At 43.6% G+C, this 21,175-nt stretch overlaps 1 protein-coding gene across 1 annotated transcript in view; it reads left to right on the forward strand.

Moving 5' to 3' along the window:
* The first annotated feature begins 628 nt into the window (after window positions 1–628).
* CXXC4 (CXXC finger protein 4) overlaps window positions 629–21,175 on the forward strand; it is a 51,468-nt gene continuing 30,921 nt past the window's right edge. Inside the window, exon 1 of the mRNA XM_033160355.1 lies at window positions 629–1,831. Within this exon, the coding sequence (XP_033016246.1) occupies window positions 659–1,831 (1,173 nt within the window). The 5' untranslated portion in view covers window positions 629–658. The remainder of the gene's footprint in view (window positions 1,832–21,175) is intronic.

Below are 21,175 nucleotides of genomic sequence, written 5' to 3' on the forward strand. Positions count from 1 at the left end.
AGGGGGGCGGCGGCGGAGGGGGGTGGAGGAGGAGGAGAAGGGAAGGTGGCCGGAGAGCGGAGGAGGCACAGGCGGCTGCTGGGCTGGGATCATGTCTTTATTGATTGTTATGCAAACGAGCTGGGGTGACTGACGGGCACCGTCTCTCCCCGCAGCGTGTGTTGTGTAGTGTCTTTTGAACACAACAAAACAAAAACCTCACACGCATAGACAGTCCTTTCGCGCGCACCCCGGATCCTCTTTTCCTTCTTCTGCGTGGACTTTTTCCCGAAATGACTTTCTTTATTTCAGTTGCGACGGTTCCTGGGGAGGAGGAGGACGACGACGACGATGCAAAGGAAGAGGCTGCCTGAGAAGACTTCGCCGTGTGCCGAGATGCCCCCCCAAGAGGATTAGAGGGCACCGCTTCCCCCCCTTCCCTCCCCCTGACCCCCCGGGCTACCCAGCACCCGGCCCGGCCCCCCCGACGGCTCCCGTGGCCCTCCTCCCCGCCCTGCCCTTCCCTCCCCTGGCCCTCCCCGGCCCCCCCTTCCTGTCCTCGCCCCCTCCCTCCTCCTCCTCCTCCTCCTCGTCCTCCTTCCCGCCCACCCTGTTGCCCCAGGCCCACCCGCACCCCCACCCTCACCCTCACCCCCACCACCCCCACCCCCTGGGCACCATGAACACCAACGTGTGCGTGGAGACGGGGCCCACTGCCGAGGCGCCGGGCCTGCCCAAGGAGAACCACCTGCCCGACGGCGCCCTCAACAGCCTTGTGGATTACAACTCGGAGATGGAGAGGTACCGCTCCTTCGCCACCTTCTACAAGACCAACGGCGGCGCGTTCCCGCAGGCGGCCAAGATCGCGCGCATCACCACCCCCATCTTCCCCAGCGCCGCCGCCGCCGCCGCCGCGCGCATCGGCATGTCGCCCTGGAACTGCGACACGGCCACGGCCGCCGCCGCCACCGCCATGCTGTGGGGCAGCGGCGCGGGCGGCGGCGGCGCGGGCGTCGGAGGCCCCGCCAACCCCGCGGCGGCCGTCGCCGGCGGCGTGGCGGCCCGCAAAGCCGCCGCCGCCGCCTCCTCCGCGGCCGCCGCCGCAGCAGCAGCTGCAGCCGCCGTGGTGTCGTCGTCGTCGTCGTCGTCGGTGACCGCCTCGTCGCTGCACGCCGCCGGCAGGAGCAGCAGCGGCGGCGCCGGGGGCAGCGGCCTCCACCACCGCGGCGACTCGCAGCAGCGCCTGGGCAAGCCGGGGGGCTGCACGCCGGCCGAGCAAGCCTCGTTGCAAATGGCCAACAACAATTTCCTCTCCACCTTGGCGCCCGAGCACTGCAGACCTTTGGCGGGGGAATGCATGAACAAGCTCAAATGCGGCGCCGCCGAAGCGGAGATAATGAATCTCCCCGAGCGCGTGGGGACTTTTTCCGCTATCCCGGCTTTAGGGGGCATCTCATTACCTCCCGGGGTCATCGTCATGACAGCCCTGCACTCCCCCGCCGCAGCCTCCGCAGCCGTCACAGACAGCGCGTTTCAAATTGCCAATCTGGCAGACTGCCCGCAGAGCCATTCCTCCTCCTCGTCGTCCTCCTCCTCCCTGGGAGCCGCCGGAGGAGGAGGAGGGGGAGGCGGAGGAGGAGGAGGAGGAGGAGGAGGCGGGGGAGGCGGAGGCGGAGGAGGGGCAGGCAACCCTGCCAAGAAGAAGAGGAAAAGGTGCGGGGTGTGCGTGCCCTGCAAGAGGCTCATCAACTGTGGCGTGTGCAGCAGTTGCAGGAACCGCAAAACGGGACACCAGATCTGCAAATTTAGGAAATGTGAAGAGCTAAAGAAAAAACCTGGCACTTCGCTAGAGGTCAGAGGCGATGATTTCTTTCTTCCCAGCCTGCCGCCGTCCCTCGTGAACCCCCTTCCCCCGCCGCTCCAGTGCTTCTTGTCTAGTTTCAAGATGCAGCATCCCTTCTCTGAAGCCTCCTTCAGATTGTGAGGAGGTGGGGAGAGAGATGGAGAGAGAGAGAGAGAGAGACCCCTGCCTTCTCTCCCTCGGCCCTGCTTGGGTCTCTCCACACACACAACACAGGCGCAAGCCAGCCCCCCCAGCCCCGCAGCCACTGGTTTTTGGATCGCCCATGAACCCAGCTCGTCAAATAGGGTGGCAGGTCCCCTGGAATAAATCTATGGCAGGGGACTTTGGGGGATTTTGTCCCGCTTTTCGTTTTTTTCTTTTCTTTTGGTCCCATGGAAAAGGGGGGGGGGATAAATAAGGGTGGTGGCGGATGGAATCAAGAAGCCCCCTAACTTTTGTTATGTGGAAATGAAAAGAAAAAAAAGTCTGACATAATCATTTAACATCAGAGAAAAGGATTTTTTTATATATTAAAAAATCATTATATGAAGATAAAAAAGAAACACTTCTACACAAGTTGAGCTTATTACACTATAAATTGATCTGAACAAATCCTGTATATTTTTTCTGTTGCTATAAAGAGTTCTGTCTGGTGACATGTAAACTATTTTTTACTTATGTGAAACCAATGGTGAAGGGTGAATCTTTTGAAAACCTGAAATATTTTTTAATGCACATGAAGCATTTATTTTTAAGTTTTAAATTGTGGCCATTTGGAGGGACCCCCCATTGTGTGTGTGTGTGTGTTTTGTTTCATTTGGAGGTTAGGGCAAAAAACTTTTTTTTTTAAGTTGACCCCCAATTTTACCATTGTCATCAGTTCGGAACAAATCAATAGCTAGCTGATTTTTTAGGGTGACTCTTTAGGTGTGACTTGGTGGTAATCAGATGCAAGGAAACATTTGGTGGTAACAGTAAATCAGCTGGTGAATTGGGCTAAGAATAACATACTTTTTTTGCAATGCATCCTTACCAAAAAAATTAACCCTTTTGCAGTATGTTTTACAATTTGATAAAGTACATCTATGACTGAAGTTATTATGTGTGATTGAAATGTATATACATTTATTTTTAAAAAGAATCTTGTCCTCAGAATTGACAATGTATCACAAAGCTGTAAAAGACAACTTTCCCAGTTTGGTAGACAACACAAAAGCAACAGCCAAGAGGGGATGTTGTGGAAATATCAGTTCATTGACGAGGGCCTAGTTTCCCTACAGTTCATGTATTTAGTCTAGCAGAAAGGGGTGGGGGAAGGAAAAAAAAATGTGTAAAATGACTAATGGTATTATTTTTAGATGGAGGAAAACAAGAGGAAAGACTTGTAATCATATTTAAACCCCTGTCATTATTAAAATTATAGTGTTGCTGGTTAGATGAACATATCAGAAGAGACTGTGTGTGGCTGGGGAGAGCTTAAATCAGGCACCCCCAAACTTGGCCCTCCAGATGTTTTAGGACTACAATTCCCATCATCCCTAGCTAACAGGACCAGTGTTCAGGGATGATGGGTATTGTAGTCCCAAAACATCTGGAGGGCTGAGTTTGGGGAAGCCTGGTTTAAATGGTACCAAAAGTTCTTTATAGGCTGAGAGATGTAAAGCAGGGATGAGGAACCTGTGGCCTGAGCAGGGTCAATGGCCAGGTAAGATGGGAGACCTGTAGCCCAACAACACCTTGCAAGGCCACAGGTTCCCCAGTCTTGATGTGAAGTCACCCAAATTAGGAACTTGGTGAGACTTGCAACTGTGACCAACAGGAGTTCTATAAATGGATACATTTCACTGGCATTAAATGTTACCTCTAAGTTAAAAGTTCTCATTTTTTTTAAAAAAACAACTAACACATGATGATTTTTTTTCTTTTCTTTTTAATTTGCCCTTTGCAAGATTGAACTATCCTTTCGGAAAGTTTAATAACTCAGGCTGCAATCCCATGCACACTTTCCTGAGAGTAAGTCTCATTGAACGCAGTGGACCTTACCTCTGCATAAACATGCATAGATTGCATTTGTCATTCTTTCTTCATTTCCCATTGCTGCTTATTGTGCATATATGATAAATGGATGTCACATCAATGCAACACACTCTGTGGATTACGCTTCAGATGGTAGAAATCGGTTGTATATAGATTTGCCTGTTATTTTTGGTTGCGAATGCACTCCTGTTTATTTCATAGAACATTTCAAAAATGTATATTGTGATTTTTACAATAAACGGTAAATGCTGGATTTGAACACTTAACCATAACTAAAAATAATTTATTTTTCTCTTCCTAATGGCAGTAAATGTAATCTCTGCAATTCTGTGATACTTCTCCGTAGACAATGTGGCCCCCCATTCCGTTACTGGTAGTTTAGTTATGTCTCTGGTAAGGCTGCAGTCCTAAGCACATTTACTCAGGAGTAAGCAACATTGAAAACCATGGGACTTACTTTAGAGTAAACCTAGGGAAGAGAGGGCTGAATGTCCCATTCAGATTAGTGGGAAAACTTTTGTAATGATTGAGGTCCCACTGCATTAAACGGATAGCGAATCTAATACTATGCATGTTAACTTTGAAGTATACCCCACTATGTTCAGTGGGGCTTATTCCTAAGTAAGTGTGCGTAGGCCTTGTGACCCTAGCAATTAACTACATGGTTGTCTTGGCAAATGCATGTTTCCAAGCCCATATTTGCTAAAATAATGGAAATGTTGGAGGTAGGGAAAGAGGTGCTTAACCCTTCCTGCACCAGCAGATTTTTGCCTGCAAATGCCCTCACCCTGGTTAAGGTAAAACTGCTTGGGGGAGGCAGTGGAAGGGGATTTGGCAGCAAAATGTGAAGACTTAAGCACTTCTTCCTATCCTCTAGTTTTCCTTAAAGGTAAAGGTAAAGATACCCCTGACCGTTAGGTCCAGTTGCGGAGGACTCTGGGGTTGCGGCGCTCATCTCACTCTATAGGCCAAGGGAGCCGGTGTTTGTCTGCAGACAGCTTCCGGGTCATGTGGCCAGCATGACTAAGCCGCTTCTGGCGAACCAGAGTAGTGCACAGAAATGCCATTTACCTTCCCACCAGAGTGGTACCTATTTATCTACTTGCACTTTGATATGCTTTTGAACTGCTAGGTTGGCAGAAGCAGGGACCGAGCAACGGGAGCTCACCCCGTCACAGGGATTCGAACCACCGACCTTCCGATCGGCAAGCCCTAGGCTCAGTGGTTTAGACCACAGTGCCACCCATGTCCCAAGCTAGTTTTCCTTACATTCCTACAAAAGAGGTTTGAGTCACAGGGTAGGGGCTTCAGGATTCATTCATGCCTCAGTCGCAGCTGAACGTTTTTGCTGGGCTGAGGCCAGGTCTGCTTTCAACAAGTCTGCAATCTTTTGTAAAGCAGCTTGTTTTGTGAACTTTTCCTAAACTTTATAGCCCCACCCCAAGTACTCAGAAATAAGCCCCAATGAATTTAGTTGGCTTTGCTTCCTAGCAACTATGCTCAAAACTGTACCATAAAGTACGGTTGTAATGTAGCTTTGGGGATGTAAATCCTGCAGGATTATTGATCTGTCCAATCAATGAGGCAGTGGGTGGAAACTGATTTATGAATGAAGATTTGGCAGGTGTCTCTGAGTACATTTGATGAACTTTCTGTTTGCTGGACAAAGAAAGCCCTGTACGTTCAAAAATTGCCCAAGCATGTCATATGAGATCATTGCATATTAAAACTGCTTAATAGCTATGGCTAGTAAAAATGCATGGGTTTATTAGTACTTCCTTAACTTTTGTTGTTGTTGCTTGTCTCCTGTTGACACACACACTGTGCTGTTACACCTGAACTAGAAGAAAGGAACCACCCCCTTCTAACTAGTTACCAGTAGTCATTCGCTTTTGTGGATTGTAGCCATTCAGTCTCAAAGGATATCATTGCATGTGGCTAATATCCATATAGGCACATTACTTGTCAGTTAGAAAAAAAGTTTAAATTGACTCATTTTCTATTCAAGTTAGGTCCACTATTTCCCCCCCCCCTTTTATTTCTCTTTTCCCAACTTTTTGTTTTAATTGGATAATAAAGAGTGCCAGAATGACTGCCTAAAGCACATGTGCAGCAACACGGGTCTGGTTGTAAGGCAACCAGCTGGAAGCATGTCAGAGACTGACAGGGCCTACAGGACTGAACTGATGCATCCACAGCGGTTGCAGGTGGGTGAGAATAGCCTCCCCGCTGAACTGGCTTCTCAGGCTGAGATTGGCTCGTGGTGTCTGCCAATCAACGCTTGGGCCAGCGGTGAATCGCTGCAGTCTTGACGGGTTGCTGTCTGAAAGGAGGCAGAAAAAGTAGGGCTCTTCAGTTCTGTTGTGTGTTTTGAAAAAGCTCTGAATGGCGCTTCCCAGTTAGCACAAAATGCATCCTACCTTGCCCGGAAAACCTGGACATGCGTGAAATGGAAGCTACAAACAATGTACCCCATCTTCCAGTTGAACTTCTTCCTCCCCTGCTTTTTCTCCTTTGTATTAATAAAACTTGATTTTAATACAGTTACAGCCCCAGCCAAATGCTCTGGTGTGCAAGCAGAGACTTTGGTGTACAAACAGAACTATCTGAGAGGAAGGATTTCCTATTCACTTCAATAAACTCTGGATATTTTGCTCACATGAGTCTTTTGCATCTATGAAACGGTCCCCAGCTCTAAAGCAGGGATAGGGAAACCCTCTGGTCCTCCAGGTGTTGTTGGACTCTAAATCTCATCATCCTTGGCCATTGGCCATGCCAGCTGGAGCTGGTGGGGAGTTGAATTCCCGCAACATCTGGAGAGTTACAGATTCCCCATCCCTGCTTTAAGCTTGCTGAGTTTAGGATTGGAGCAATGAAGTTCAACACTGCTTCGCGTTTGCATCAGTATGTTTTCCTGGAACATGGGAACATTGACAATATAGCATGTTTTGTGACACTGTGCTATGGTACACCTTCTAAAGGTATGCAGGAGTAGCAAGTCTTGGGGCTTCTCTTAAAGCCTCTTACCCCTCTCTTTTAATATGCAAATAAGTCCGCAAAAGTTTGTGGCCACTTTAATTTGTGTTGCTAGCCACATACCTGGGCAAGTCACTTGTGTTAGTTAGTGGAAGAAATCAACTCTCTTGTTCACAGAAAATGAACAAGAGAGCCACAAGAAGATCAAAAAGCTTCCATCTCCAGGTCTGTGTTTTTATGCATGACCCATAAGCTTTTGAAGAAAGAGTTGCCTCTCTCTCTCTCTCTCTCTCTCTCTCTCTCTCTCTCTCTCTCTGTGTGTGTGTGTGTACACACACACACACACAAAATCTGATTTCATTTTTCTTACATAAATCTCACCCAAAGAGCACTTAGTGACTGAGTGATTTTTAAAAATGTAACATAATAATATGAAAATTTCAGTGCATGCAATTAATAGTAGCAAATGCATAAAATAAGATTGATGTCATGTAGAGCCCTGTGTATTCACACCCATCCACAGTGTTCATTTAGATTTACGGTATGTTTAAAAAGGCATAATCATTATTTATCCAGAGAGACTACTTATTTGCCTCCCATTAGTGTACATTAATATAATTTCTACTGTAAATTATAGACTAAGGGGCATGGCCAACATTGCCTCTTTCACACATTGAAAAATCAAAGGGTCTGCTTCCACTTCATTTTGATTGCCATTATTTTACATTTTGCCCAATGTTATTGATGTTACCAATAAGACACCCCCATTTCCCCCGTTTTGCTTTCCAAACCAGTTCCTGTAGGGCAAAGACAGGCAATCAGAATTTGAGCCATAATGTTTCAAAACAGATTCTTGAACAAAATGATCTTGGTCATATTAAACCTCCATGTTGTTAAATATCACCCCTCACATTGGATCTAATTTTGGCTATTAAATTTTTCACTATGGCAATTTATTCCAAGTATTAAATCTTATTTAATGGTTCAGTTCTAAACACACTCAAAAAGTAAGCTCCATGATAACTTCCAAATATGTTCCATAGAAATCAATGGGACTGAACTTCCAAGCCAGGATACGACCTCACTTCAGAGTGCATGACCATAGTTTTCAGTTTTTATTAACATTGAGGAACATAACTGCTTTTATTTATACCAGCTAGTTATTTGAAAATGAGTTGACTGAGAACCAGAATCTGACCTACTGACTGAAATGAAAGTAGCAGCAGTCTATGACCCTTAAAAATGTAGCATCATCTGCGGTAGCCACTAGGGAGGGGAAAGGTCCCGTAGCTGGTGTTACACTGTCTGCTCCTTGTTTTTCTGGGGAGTGGGAAGGTTGTTAATGCAACTCCACTGAGCTCTGTGAATAGGGATCAATTAGGAAGAGTCTCAGAGGGGATATTTCCCCCTTTTGCCTTTCAGTAGCTGTAGATTGCATTCTGTGATGGCAATCAGCTGTGCAGGGAGATTATTGGAGACGAAAATGGAACAGGCTGCTAACATGATTAGGGTAGCTAACTGGAAATCAGCAGAAAAGCTGGTCTGCTTTCTGGCTCCTAGACTTGCCACAGGGAGAAAAATATTCAGCCAACACACCTGTGTTTGTTTGGTATTCTGTCTTGATTTGCACTACTTGAAACCACGCAAAAAGGCAGGTCACTGGAACATGGGGCCTCCTGCTCAGCCTCGTATTCCAACATTTTTAGATCATTCATGTTAGTGAAAGTTTCATTATGGCAGAATGTGCTGCTGTATTGGCCGGATTCTACCCAATAGGGAGGCACTTCCAGATGACCAGTTTATTGAACAATCGCCCTCATTTGTTTGCAGGGCGTTTAGATGACATTGCCTGTTTAATGAGCATTCACTCTGATTTGTTTGCGGGGAGGCTAGACGATGTTCTGTCAAACCATCTCTCTGTCATTTTTCTCCTTGCAAAAAGTTATTTTTGGAAAACAGGTTGGTTGCATAAGAACTGCCAATCAACTAAATGGTAGAGTCTGTCTAGCATGCCCATAGCTCAGTTGGTAGAGCATAAGACTCTTAATCTCAGGGCCGTGGGTTCAAGTCCCACGTGGGGCAAAAGATGCCATTACTGCATGGGGGTGGAATAGATGATGCTCGATGCACCTTCCAGTTCTATGATTCTATGAATTCACTGGTTTGTGATTGGATCCCACCTGGAAATAGTGACAGCCTGGAAATGCCCTTGGTATTCATCATGGGATAGAAAAATATAACTCAAAACAGGTGCGCTGAATCTGTGGCCCTCTAGATAATGTGGGACTCCAACCCCCATCAGCCTAGAATTCAGCAACATTTAGGAGGCTACAGGTTCCCCATCCTTGAGATAAAATGCATGTACCTTAGCTGTTGTAAAGTGTTTTGTCTATCAATTGCTAAAACAAACATGGATTGGTGTACAGTTGGGCTCCCCTCCCCCTTAAATTGGGTACCGATAGTCACAAATTTCATTGTGAGCAGAGGCAGGGTTTTTTTATATTATAAAACACCTGTTTCATTTTTGTACTCTGCATCGGTATTGTGTACAATACGTCCGTTACAGTAGTGTGTGGATCCTGAATTAATAAGCAGACTGTGCAGCCATTTGAGCTCTCACTAAAGCTATGCATCTCCCTACTTTCAAGGCATATTTTCTGAAATAAGGAAGCAACGCCTTTAGCAATTAATGTGATATTTGTCTCCCTCCTGACTTTAATGGTAACTGAATTCACCCTAAACTTGGACTCCATCAGGTTTATTATTTATATCTTTTCATGGAACCACTGGATTTTCATTTGTGAACTTGAGATTTCTTTTGAGTTTGGTGGGGGGGGGGAGAGATTCAAGAGGTTTTAAATATTGTGATAGGAGTCACTGTGCACCTGGCAATGTCAGACCAATGGATTAAGCAGCAGGATCCGATCTAGAGTCTTTTTGCTGATCAGCTGTTCTAATGGCCCCTTGATCTTTAAAACCCTTAGAGGACTTGATATCCTCTTAAAGACAGCTGAAATTTAATCCCCCTCATTCAGTTTTCCCTTTTCTCACCAATTCCTGCACATGATATTTTTCAACAAAACCACAAAAAATACACTACAGCATGTATAGTGTGGGTGCATGTACTGTGTATGCATTAGTGATTATAAGTAGGTGTGCAACATGGAAACTTGCCCCCAACAAAGCTCTTTGAAGTGAAAATTAATTTCTATAAGAATGTAGTTTTGTTCTGTTCAGTCTCAGTTAATGTGGATGGAGTTCCTTTGGGATTGTGCACAGAAAAATGCCAAACTCTTTTCTTCTGCATCTGTTTTAGAGGAGGACATAGACAGACTTCTATTAAACTCATAGGCAATCCAATTTATATATACATGAATGGAGATAAGTCCAGAAAAATTGCTAGCCCACAACAATTTTTAGTAGCTTGTCTGCTGGCACATCTGTTAATCAACTGTAGTACATAAATACCCTGAAAGAAGAAGGAAGCCAGCTCCTTCCCAATTCATGAAATGTTTTGCGCTAAATACATGCTGAAATTAAATGGATTTTCAGTAGATTACTTTTATAAACTGCAAGCATCCTTCATCCCATTCCAGTAAAACTTCAGAGACTGCTCAATTGCTCTATAAGCTCATGTCTTATTTGAAAATGTATTATGTACTACCCAAAGTTTAAGTTTACATTTGAATTTAGATTCTTAGAAAAAAAGGAAAGACTCTATAAACTAGTGTTGTTTAAAAATGTTTGTCCAATTCCCCACCATTCTCCATCAGTTATTGAGAAAAGTAATTGCATTTTGAAATTGTCAAAAGGAGAGAGGAATCATCAGTGAAATTCTTGTCTTAAGTTTGAGGTGGCTGAGGGGTTTCTGTGAGTGTCCTTTCTACAAGTTCTCTAATGATCTACACTATGCTGTCTTCCTGGGTGCCCACACTTCGGTTAAAGCTCAGGAGAAGACACCATTAGAAAACCACTCTTAAGGTCAGGATATGTGGGCAGCTGGGAAGACTTCAGAGCACTGGGTGGGGAAAAGCTTAATGGAAGAAAATACACACCCTGCAACAAGCAGGTATGCTCAAAATCCCTTACCTGCTGAAATTCTAAAGGAATTTTAAAGCCGCCCAAGACTGAAGCAGAAAAGTGGAAGCTACTTTTGCAGGGGAAGAAACCCCTTTCAAGCAATCAGAGGACAAATTCTGGCGCAACACTATTTTAAGCAGTCCACTGACTGGGTTGGGTTCAACAATGGATCTGGCATGGTATACAGAGGGCCCCTTCACCATTATAAAATACGATGGTTGAGGAGGATTGTTTAGTGACTCAGAGAGTAAATATTATAATATAAAATCTGTTAAACACAATCTGTTCTTGCAGTTTCTGTGTGGTGCGCTGTTACGTGTTTTGTGTCTCTGTCCCACACCACATTTTAAATTATAATTTTAAACAGTTTAGATTAAGAAGCTACTGATATCAGACTAGCTTTAATCAAGTTTGATGGGTTTTTTTTTTGTTTTTTTAAAAGCATTTTCAAACTTTGCATATTCAAACTTTGTTGGATATGTTGCTGTGTTCTTAAACTTTAATATAAGTTTAACATTTGTTTCCATTCTATAGTCCTGGATGATAGCTTTTGCACCCGAGCTGAAATGCCTTTAGACCTAATTCTGGACCATAGCTATTACAAGAGCAAACATAATTTTATCCTGGACCTATGTGCTTACTGCATCCCCTTTCTTCTGCCATTTATGGCCATGAGCAGGAGATTGGAAGCTTCTACTTCCTGAACCCTAAATTGTGGTAACTTTTAACTATGGTTAGTTGAAGCAAGCTAGTGACATAACTAAGGATTTAACCTTGAATTGCTTCAACAATCCATTGTAAAGATAAACCATGGTTTGTTGAGTTTTGGATGACACCAAGAAGTTGCTTTTAGTTTTAAGAATAAGTGAAAGCTTCTTAATAGATGCTTCCAACTGAACCCCAAGGAGGGGAAGAAGGCCAGGCTTGTTCTTATAAGGCTAAGCTATGTTTAAGTGCTGTCCGATTGAGACCAGTGACTATGGCCACATTCTACAGAAAAAATTACAGACCTAAATTGAACATAAGCACATGTAGCTTTCTGTGAATCGCACTGTGCTTCTATTGCTTATATTTTGCCAGTCTGGTCTTATGTAAGTTTACTTTGTTCAAAGTAAGTTTCACTGACTTCAATGGGGCAAATTCCCAAGTAAGTATGCATAGGACTGCAGCCTTAGTTTAGACAAACCAAGTTTTATTCAGTGTGTTCAATCTAGCAACATAAGCACATGAAAGGAGCCCTGCAGGATGAGACCAAACACCCACATAGCCCAGTAATTTGTTTTCACAGAGGCCAACCAGAAGCCTCTAAGAAGCCAACAAGCAGGAAATTGGCACAAAATCCCTCTCCTCAGTTGTGATCACCAGCAACTGGTATTCAGAAGTGCTTTGCCTTCTATAACAAAGTCGTCATAGCTGGTATGAATTTGTCTAAGCCCCTTTAAAATCCATCCAAGTTGCAGGCCATTACTATCTTGTGGTTGTAGATTCCAGAGTTTAACTATGCTGTGCGTGAAGCATATGTGATATTGTATTTGTTTCCTTTGCTACTTGGAATTTGCCTCACTGTGTACCTGTGACACTTATATTTGGAGTTTGCTGTGAATTAGGTACAATTTCCTTTATCCAAATGCCCAGAGGGTCACTAGGTACCCCAGACGGAAGTATGAATGGACAGAATTATTCTTTCTGCAGATTAACATTCTTTTGACTGTTTCCTTTCCAAAGATGCAGAAACTGAGATTTTCAGTTTGTTTGGAGTATTCGTATCACCTATATTTTTTTAAAGTTTCATTCATTTCAGACAGTGCATGGACTTCAGAAGCTGCATGTGTCCCAATAATTAGACATAGCAGACAAATAAGACATTATAATTAACACTGTGTCACTTTCAGTTCAAGTGAGTGCTAACCCCACCAAAGTTAGGGTTTGTAACTTTGATGCAGAAAGTGGAGTGGCATTGGTAAACAGCCTTTCCCACATAAAATGTGAGAAATAAACACAGGAGGGTTGTATTCAACTAATTTATACTCGGTGTAGATCTATTGAAATGAATAGCTGTGATGACTGTCTGAAACCCATTGATATTTATGGGTGTACTGTGAGAACCAGTGTGGTGTAGTGGTTAAGAGTGGTGGACTCTTAATCTGGTGAACCAGGTTTGCATCCCTGCTCTTTCACATGTAGCTGCTGGGTGACCTTGGACTAGTCACACTTCTCTCTGAAGTCTCTCAGCCTCACTCACCTCACAGAGAGTTTGTTGTGGGGGAGGAAGGGAAAGGAATTTTTTAGCCGCTTTGAGACTCCTTAGGGTAGTGATAAAGTGGAATATCAAATCCAAACTTCTCCTCTTCTTCTTCTACTGTGAGAAAATGTTAGTTGAATGCAACTCATAACATGATCCACTCATCTCTTCTGCTCATAGAAGGACTGTGGATGTTGCCAACCAAGCAGATGAGGGTTGCATGAGAAAAATGACCCCAAATCCAGACATACTGTTAAGTTTGCACAAGTTATTTGCTTTGCACAAATGCTTAAGACTTTTTAATGGGCCACTAGATTAAAAAAAAAATGTTGTAGCAGGCACAGGGAACTTGAGGCTTCCAGAAGTTGTTGGACACCAACTCCCATCAACCCCAACCAGCATGACCAGTGATCAGGGAGTGATGGGAGTTGTCATCCAGCAACATCTGGAGGACTACAGGTTCCCCATCCCTGTGTTACAACCTATGTATTCCTTATATGCCATGTTTCTCGTATTGATGCTGCTCTGTGAGTGCCCCATTAGCTTGCACAAGCACTCATAGAACATCAGTAATAGATTTCCTCTGTCCATTCTTGTTTCTTCGGATCCAACCCAATAGCAGCCTTATGTGATATTTGGCAAGATAGACCAGTGTGTGTGTTTGTTGGACCCAAACTGATTTCCTACATTCTTAGGAGTGGTTAAACCAATTAGTTTACTTTTTGAGTTAATCTGGATGAAAGTTACGGTATTAATTTTTAGAATGCTGTATTTTCTTCTATTTTTCTTCATTAAGGTTTGCAGGCTGCACACAGTTTTATTTATTTGTTTTGTTTAGTTTATTAAATTTCTGTATCTCCTTTCACCCAAAGATCATAGGGCAATTTACAATATAAAAAAAACAAAAAATATATAGCATTGTAACAAACAAAAACAATACCCAGTTTTAAAGGTCATAGATTTATTTTATGTACAACTCCCACTGATATTTGTGGGATTCACACATAGCTGACTGGCAGCTGAGGAAGCACTAACACTAGTAAATTTCAGCATTTCTATCCTTTTAATTACTTATAGAAGAGCAGAACTTGGTTGATTTATTTAGCAGTATGCAAAATTTACTGAGTTCTCCCCTCCTCAAGTCAATGGATGTTTTGCTTAAATAAGCAAAGAGGTCTTAACTGTCCTGTAATGAATTGGAAAGCCTTCCCATGTACTATACAATATATTTGGCTTTTAATAAAGTTGTGCACTTCAAAGTGTTTTCAATAAGACTTAATTTCCAGGTAAGTGTGCATAGGATTGCAGTGTATGGATTTTTAAAAATATGTGCTAAACTTGGCCTTGGAGTTGTTTGAGATGTGAGGGGGTTATTATTTTGTAAACTGTAGCTGTGCAATAGGCTGCTTCAAAAGAGAACACTTCTTATCAAGATTGTTGAAACCAGAGATACAAGTTATCAACGAATGACAATTTTTGTCTGGAACTTAGTGGGGAGAGAAAGACTTAACCCTTCGCCCCACTGTTTAGGCTCCAGGTTGCTCAGGTTCCCCTGCAGTTGCTATTTGCATGACAAGCTACATTCAAGCAATTAACCTCCATACCAGGGGTCGGCAACCTAAGGCCCATGGGGCACAATTGGCCCATTGGGGTTGTTTAACCGGCCCATGGACCCCCGCTGCCCACTCAGGGACCCCGTGCACCACACTAAACCCACGCGGAGCAGAGTGGGGACCACCTTCCGCAACACTGATCGACTTCCCATTGGCTGCAGGAAGCTCCTGCAGCCAATGGGAAGCCACACACGCCTCCTCTGTGCCGGAAGGAACGCTGGAAATAGTGTTTCCGGCCCACCACATTGTCTGCGGTACCACGAACCGGCCCAAGCCACTGAAACTTTGCCGACCCCTGCTCCATACAGTTTGGCCCTAATATATCAAGGGGCTCCCAGTCAACATTCATCCTGATTTGCTTGCACAAACCTTATGCCATGCTTAGATGGTGTCTGGTCTTCACTAAGCATTTTTTTTTTTGGCTGGTTGTATGGCAAGCAGCATTAATCATGCATGCATCCTTTTTGCTTGCAGGGGGGTTACATGTCTTCTTGTTAATCATTTGTTCATCCCACTCTTGTGCATTTCACTGTCACTTTTCAAACTGCAAGAAGTTCATTTATTAGAAAAAAAGTGGATTTGTTGAGTTAAGGCAACAGAGTACTTTATTCCACTTCAAATGCATCAATTTAAAGTTCCGGTATGCACATGAAGCCTTCCTGCAAAACAGTGACAGTCTGGAGGCCTTGGAGGCAAGTTTTATAAGCAATAACACACAGCCATGATGACGAGGGATTGCTGGCTACATTTCTTCTGGAGTTGTTTCACCCAGTTACATTTGCTGCTTTGAAACATTACAAAAGTAGCCACAATGTATTATCCATTCTTCTCCATGACTGATTCGCAACATGTTGAAGGGGTGTGGGTGGAGCACCAAACCAAATTACCTCTTGTAGAGAATCGAATTGAATAGGGCTAATGAACAGAGATGGTCCAAAGGCCTCTACAATTGTTTGAAGGTGGATAAAGAATCAGAAATTTCACTCCTCCAAGGAAACTGTAGTAAGGAAATAGTTCATGGGGTGTGTCAGACCCTAAAATTGTTGAGATTTTTCTAGGAACCCCCCCCCAAACGCTGAGTTTTTTAAAAGTTGTCCAGCTCTCCCCTCCCCCAAAACCGCAAAAATATGAGATTTTTCTATTGACAAAGTGCCACCTTCCAGAAATTCCAGACGTATGGCAGCCCTACACTAGACCAACATCCTGACATATGGGGGCACAGTTGCTTACCCTGAGAAGGAAAAGCAAGGCATTGGGAAAGTTGGTGCAGTGCAAACACACTGGCAGGAGTGCTGACCTTCCCACCACCTTGTCCTTCCAGTAAACAACAGAAACCCACCTGTCAGGAAGTGTAGCAGTCCTGCCACACCCCATGACTTGCTTCTGGTGAGGACATTAGGAGTTATTCTTTAAAAGATTTCTATCCTTCACATAGAATTAAGTCCCTCGACACTTAATTTGTATCCAGCTGCTGCTTCTACACCAGTCCAGATATGCACAAAAACTCTCACACGTTTTGTTGGTCTGTATATTTGTGGATGTCTAGTCCCTTGGAAAGTGCATTCTCTCTCTGTTATGTGATACATACCAGGATGAACCATCTGGCCAGAATTTTTTGTACATATTTGGACCAGCATGGAGTCACTACAGAGGTGACAACATCCATATTTGTACAGGTGCATATAAAGAGGGTCTTCGTTTCCAATGGCTCCTTGGCTGTATTCAGCCTGCTTGAAATTGGTTTGCATTTGTAATGTAGATATTCTGTTAGGCCTCATAGTGATTGTTGTAATTTAGGGGTGCTACCTTGTGAAGGACATAGATATGGTAGTTTTGAAATGATCCCTGGAAGAATAGAATGCAGTGTAGCTGAGAGCAGACTGAGAGAGGTGCTCCAACAGATGCCTGGCAATCAAACAGTAACTATTTCTCAGTGTAATCTTTTTGTCAATGGACCTACAACTTATGACATGGCAGTAGGATATAAATTCATGCCTCCATTGGGATATCCCATCCCAAGTAAGGATGTGTCTCCAAACTATAACACTCACTACAGACTTGGTATGTGTTTTACACCTTAATTCAAAAAGGGAAAGGTGTTGGCAAATTCTAACCAGATAGAGCCACTGTCTTGCTGCCAGCCCCATTGCCACCAACTCATCAGCTCAGTGTAGGGTTGCCAGGTCAGAAGAATCCCAGACCTTAAGATTTCAAGGACCAAATCTGAGACATAGGAGTAGTCTTTGCTGATGTCATGGGGGGCTGGCCCTGGTGATTCTTCCTCTGCACTTCCTCCCACCACTGAGTCCTGGAGACAGAGGTTAATTGGGAGAGAGCAGGTGGGAGTGGAGTGGGGCAGACCTTGCAGAGAGTCTGTACAATGATTTGCAGCCAGTTCCTGACAGGCTGAAGCTTGCAAGCTACACATATAGTCTTCTTAATAAAAAAAGAATTTTTCTTGCCCACCTGGAGATTCAAGCCCTCCTTCTGCCTCCTGGAGTGGTTTAGGCAAACCTGGAGACTTCAGCTCAAGCCTGGAGATCTGGCAATCCTAGCTCAATGTGCTTTCTTATTAGCTAGCCCTCCCATAGTTCTTTCAAGGAGCATCTGAGACAAATGTAAACATGTAATCTCCACCAAGATTGCAGAATCTCCCTGCCACTTTCCCCCATCAGCAGGATACCTGAAATGGTGGAGGAGCTTAGCTCCTAATATCTATTTCTATTTTCTTTCCTCTCTTGTCCTGGAGCAAGATAGTTTTGGAGGAGAAACTTCTTTTTACATGCTCATGTTGATGGAGACCCTAATCTCCCAAGGGGTGGTTATTTGGGCTCTGTTTACTCAACCATTTAACTCAGCCTTCATCTCCAGAAGAAGCGCAATCCACTAAATATTTTTGTTTCAAAGAGTTGGGTCAACTGCTTTGGGTGCAATCTTGCTTCTACTCCAGGGGTGACCAAGCAACTGACTCAGGCTGCAATCCTATGCACATCGTATTTAGCAGAGTAAGTCCCATTGTATGCAGTGGGGATTCTCAACAGCTCATCTTGTAGTGAAGTTGCTCCATTCAGGCTGTCCTTCCATATGAAAAGAAACAAACACATATTAAAAACACCTCCTAGATGTCAGGAAAAAAATGTTTTAGCCTAGACAATGTGACATAATTAATTTTCCATGTCCCGGATTCCCTACCCTGTTGGAGGAACAGTCAAGCTTGCAGTTCCCTGCCTGCAATCTGAAGTGCTACAGCCCAGAAACAATTTGACCTGTGATGAGTGGTTTGCCTAGAGCTGAGATGAGGAATCTGTGGCCATTGAATGTTGTTGGACTACAATTCCCATCACCCCTGACCATTGGTCATGTTCAGGCTGGGGCTGATGGGAGCTGAAGGGCTACAGGTTCCCCACCCTTGACATAGTCTCACATTTGCGTGAGAAAGACAGAACTATGGTCGCTCCAGAACACTTTCGGCATGTAGAAAACAGCGTTCTAGATGGAAATAAGCAAACCAGCTACATTCCTTTGAATGATGAGGACTTCCAACCCTTCTCTTTTTGCAGTGATGTTAGCAATCATGTTTGAAAGAGGTCACCGTGCTCTCTTCATCTTTATAAAGGAGATGTGAGCAGGCTTAGGTCAGAGTACAGTACTTTCCATTTGGTGCGAGTCTTTTTCACCACAGTGCCTTCCTTATAGCTGGCAAAGTGATGCAAACTTATTTGACTGATTATAAACAATAGCCATGGCTATTGCCTTATATAGATAAGCAACTGTGCTTTATACACCTACAGTATATTGTTACAATGGAGTGTGCTCTTTTTTGAGGTAGTAAAACAGAAGGTCTGTAACTGTTTTCACAAAAGATACTGCAAGTGCTTTTTTATTTTTAAGTTTCCCCATGTCTGTAATGTAGGTGAATGTGAGACTGGCATTTCTAGAATGCCTATTTGGCCTAAAAATGTCTCTCTTATGCTTTCCGTTCTGCAGCAGCAAAGTCTGCATGCTGTTTCTATATGTATTTTTCACATTTGTATCCATCCTACCTTCAAGGGGCTGACACTATAAGTAGGGCATTACAAGATTAGGCAAAGTGCAACTAGATGCAATGTGTGAGATCTGCAATTAGGATCTCCCACAATGTTAAAATAGGGAGTGTGTGGATGGTGGTGACGGGAGATACCTTTTCTCCCACGCTATTTTACTGGTTAAAATCACTCCCTAAAGTTGTCATTTACCCAGAGGGAAACTTTCAGGAATCATAGTTAGTGTAAAGTGGCTTCTTGTGGTCCAAAGTCAGAAAACTGCTCCCTCTAAGTTCAATGTAGTCTGCACTGATTTACTGTAATTTTCCAGGTCCAAATGTCCCAGGTTTCTATGCTATTCTTCTATGAATGATGTTCAGTCCACAACATCTCCAGCTAGGGCCAGGAGGAAACTCTGTCTATAATCCTAGACAGATGCTGTGAGTCAGTGCAGACAGAGAGTTAGATAGACTAATGGTCTGACTCTGTATAAGGCATCTTCCCAGTTTCCTACTGGTGTTTCAGACAGGAAGACTTTCCTACCTTCAGATGCCAGGGGTTGAACCTGGAAGCTTTTGCATACAAAGCAGGTGCTCTGCTGCTGAGCTGAAAGTAACTGGATAAATATTTGCCCGCAGAGCAAAGAATGGCTTTAAAAAAAAATTGGGGAAATAGCACTGTGTGTTTTGCAAGAAGGGGGTGCATAAACCCTCCTTCCCCAGCACTGTGCTCCTGATCTGATTCTCCTCTCCCTCACCTATTATTATTTTTTAAAAGCAACCATGGGAAATCTGTTATTAGATCTGTCACATCTCGTTACACCCTGAGTGATGGTGACTGTCTGATTCATGGCTGAGCAGGGATTTGAACCAAATCCAAGACCCGATCTACTACATCAAACTGGCTTTCATTCACACAGACGGCAGAAGAGTGGCTCAAAGGTTCATTTGGATTGAGAATTGTGTGTGAGAATGGACCCCTGTGTCTTTGAGCATATCTGCACCACGAATCTGAGCAGGTTTGAGCGTCACAGTTTCCCCCATGGAATCCAAGGAGTTACACCTTTGTGAAGGGTCAGCGGTTCTAACAGAATTCTTCTAACTATACTTACTACAGTTCCCAAGTTTCCTAGGGAACTAATGAGAGAAAACCAATCAATATTGTAGCGTAGATGTGGACAGGTTCTTATTGTTCACTGTGTGGACATTGATGACCATTATTCATGCCTTGTTGTGGTTTTTGGGGAGTGATAGAGTTCATGCACCAGCAAAGCTATGCCTGACATCTTGGAAGCTTTAAGCTTGTTATTTTCCTCCTAGGAAACTTTGAGCATGTGTTAGGATATCCCATGAGCACACTTTTGTTTGTGCCTCAAGAGCTGAATCAGATTTTTGTTTCAGATGGGGCTTAGCAACGGGGCTTATTTATGCTCCACTATAAGGTGGTTATTGCATTTTGTTAAATTAATTCTGCTTCATTCCAATATAAGTATGAATCGGTGTGTACAGAAACATCTGTGCTACTGAATGAATGCCAGTTTGCAAGAATATGTGATTGGGTCTCTTCAGGTGTGAGTTTATAGTATCTGGGGCAAGAATTAATAAGAAGCGCATTTGTGTGCAATGGATAGCATATTGGGGTTGTGCTTTTTTGGGGGGAGGCCACAGGACTGTTAACTGGGGTAGGGCAGATCTACTATTAAATGAATGAAACTTAAGCTTCAGGGTCCCTAATCCTGGAGGGGACCCCCAAGTCCAGGTTGCTTAACAATTTTGCTTTAAAAAGCAAACTGTGCATATATAACATTTCCTTATTTATTTTTCTTAATGTTCACCCCTCCCATAACTCAGAAACTATAAGGCAGAGGAAATTTTTATTCACACCAATGATTTTGGCATGTGAGAAAATCTAGTGCAGCAATTTTAATCAAAGTCTGAGATGATATAGCTGTATATATATTATAAAGTGGTGATCTGTCATGGAACAACCCCATTAAGAAGATAACAGTGGTTACTCAGACCTTGGTGGTTGCAAAGGGCCTCCCATATCCGTTCAGGTTTCAAGACCAAAGATGTAGGTCTGTCACTGAACTGGAGTGCCTTGAGGAACTCTCTATTTCTCTGCACTTGGGAGAATATTTAAAGTTCTCTGTATATTAAAAAGTTCTCTGTATACTAAAAAGCTCTAAAGAGATTCTAAAAATATAAAACAGGTGTCAATCCACCTACAAACAATCTACAAAGTATCATTGGGAATATTTTATCTCAGCACTTCAGATTTTTTATTCTGAAAATTCTAATCCCTTTCCCTCTTATATAATCAACTGCATTTGTCAAGTAAATATTTCAAAAAGAGGTGCTTTAGTGAAAAGAATATTAAAGCA

The sequence above is a fragment of the Lacerta agilis genome, chromosome 9 (assembly GCF_009819535.1).
Source record: "Lacerta agilis isolate rLacAgi1 chromosome 9, rLacAgi1.pri, whole genome shotgun sequence".
Lineage (NCBI taxonomy): Eukaryota > Metazoa > Chordata > Lepidosauria > Squamata > Lacertidae > Lacerta > Lacerta agilis.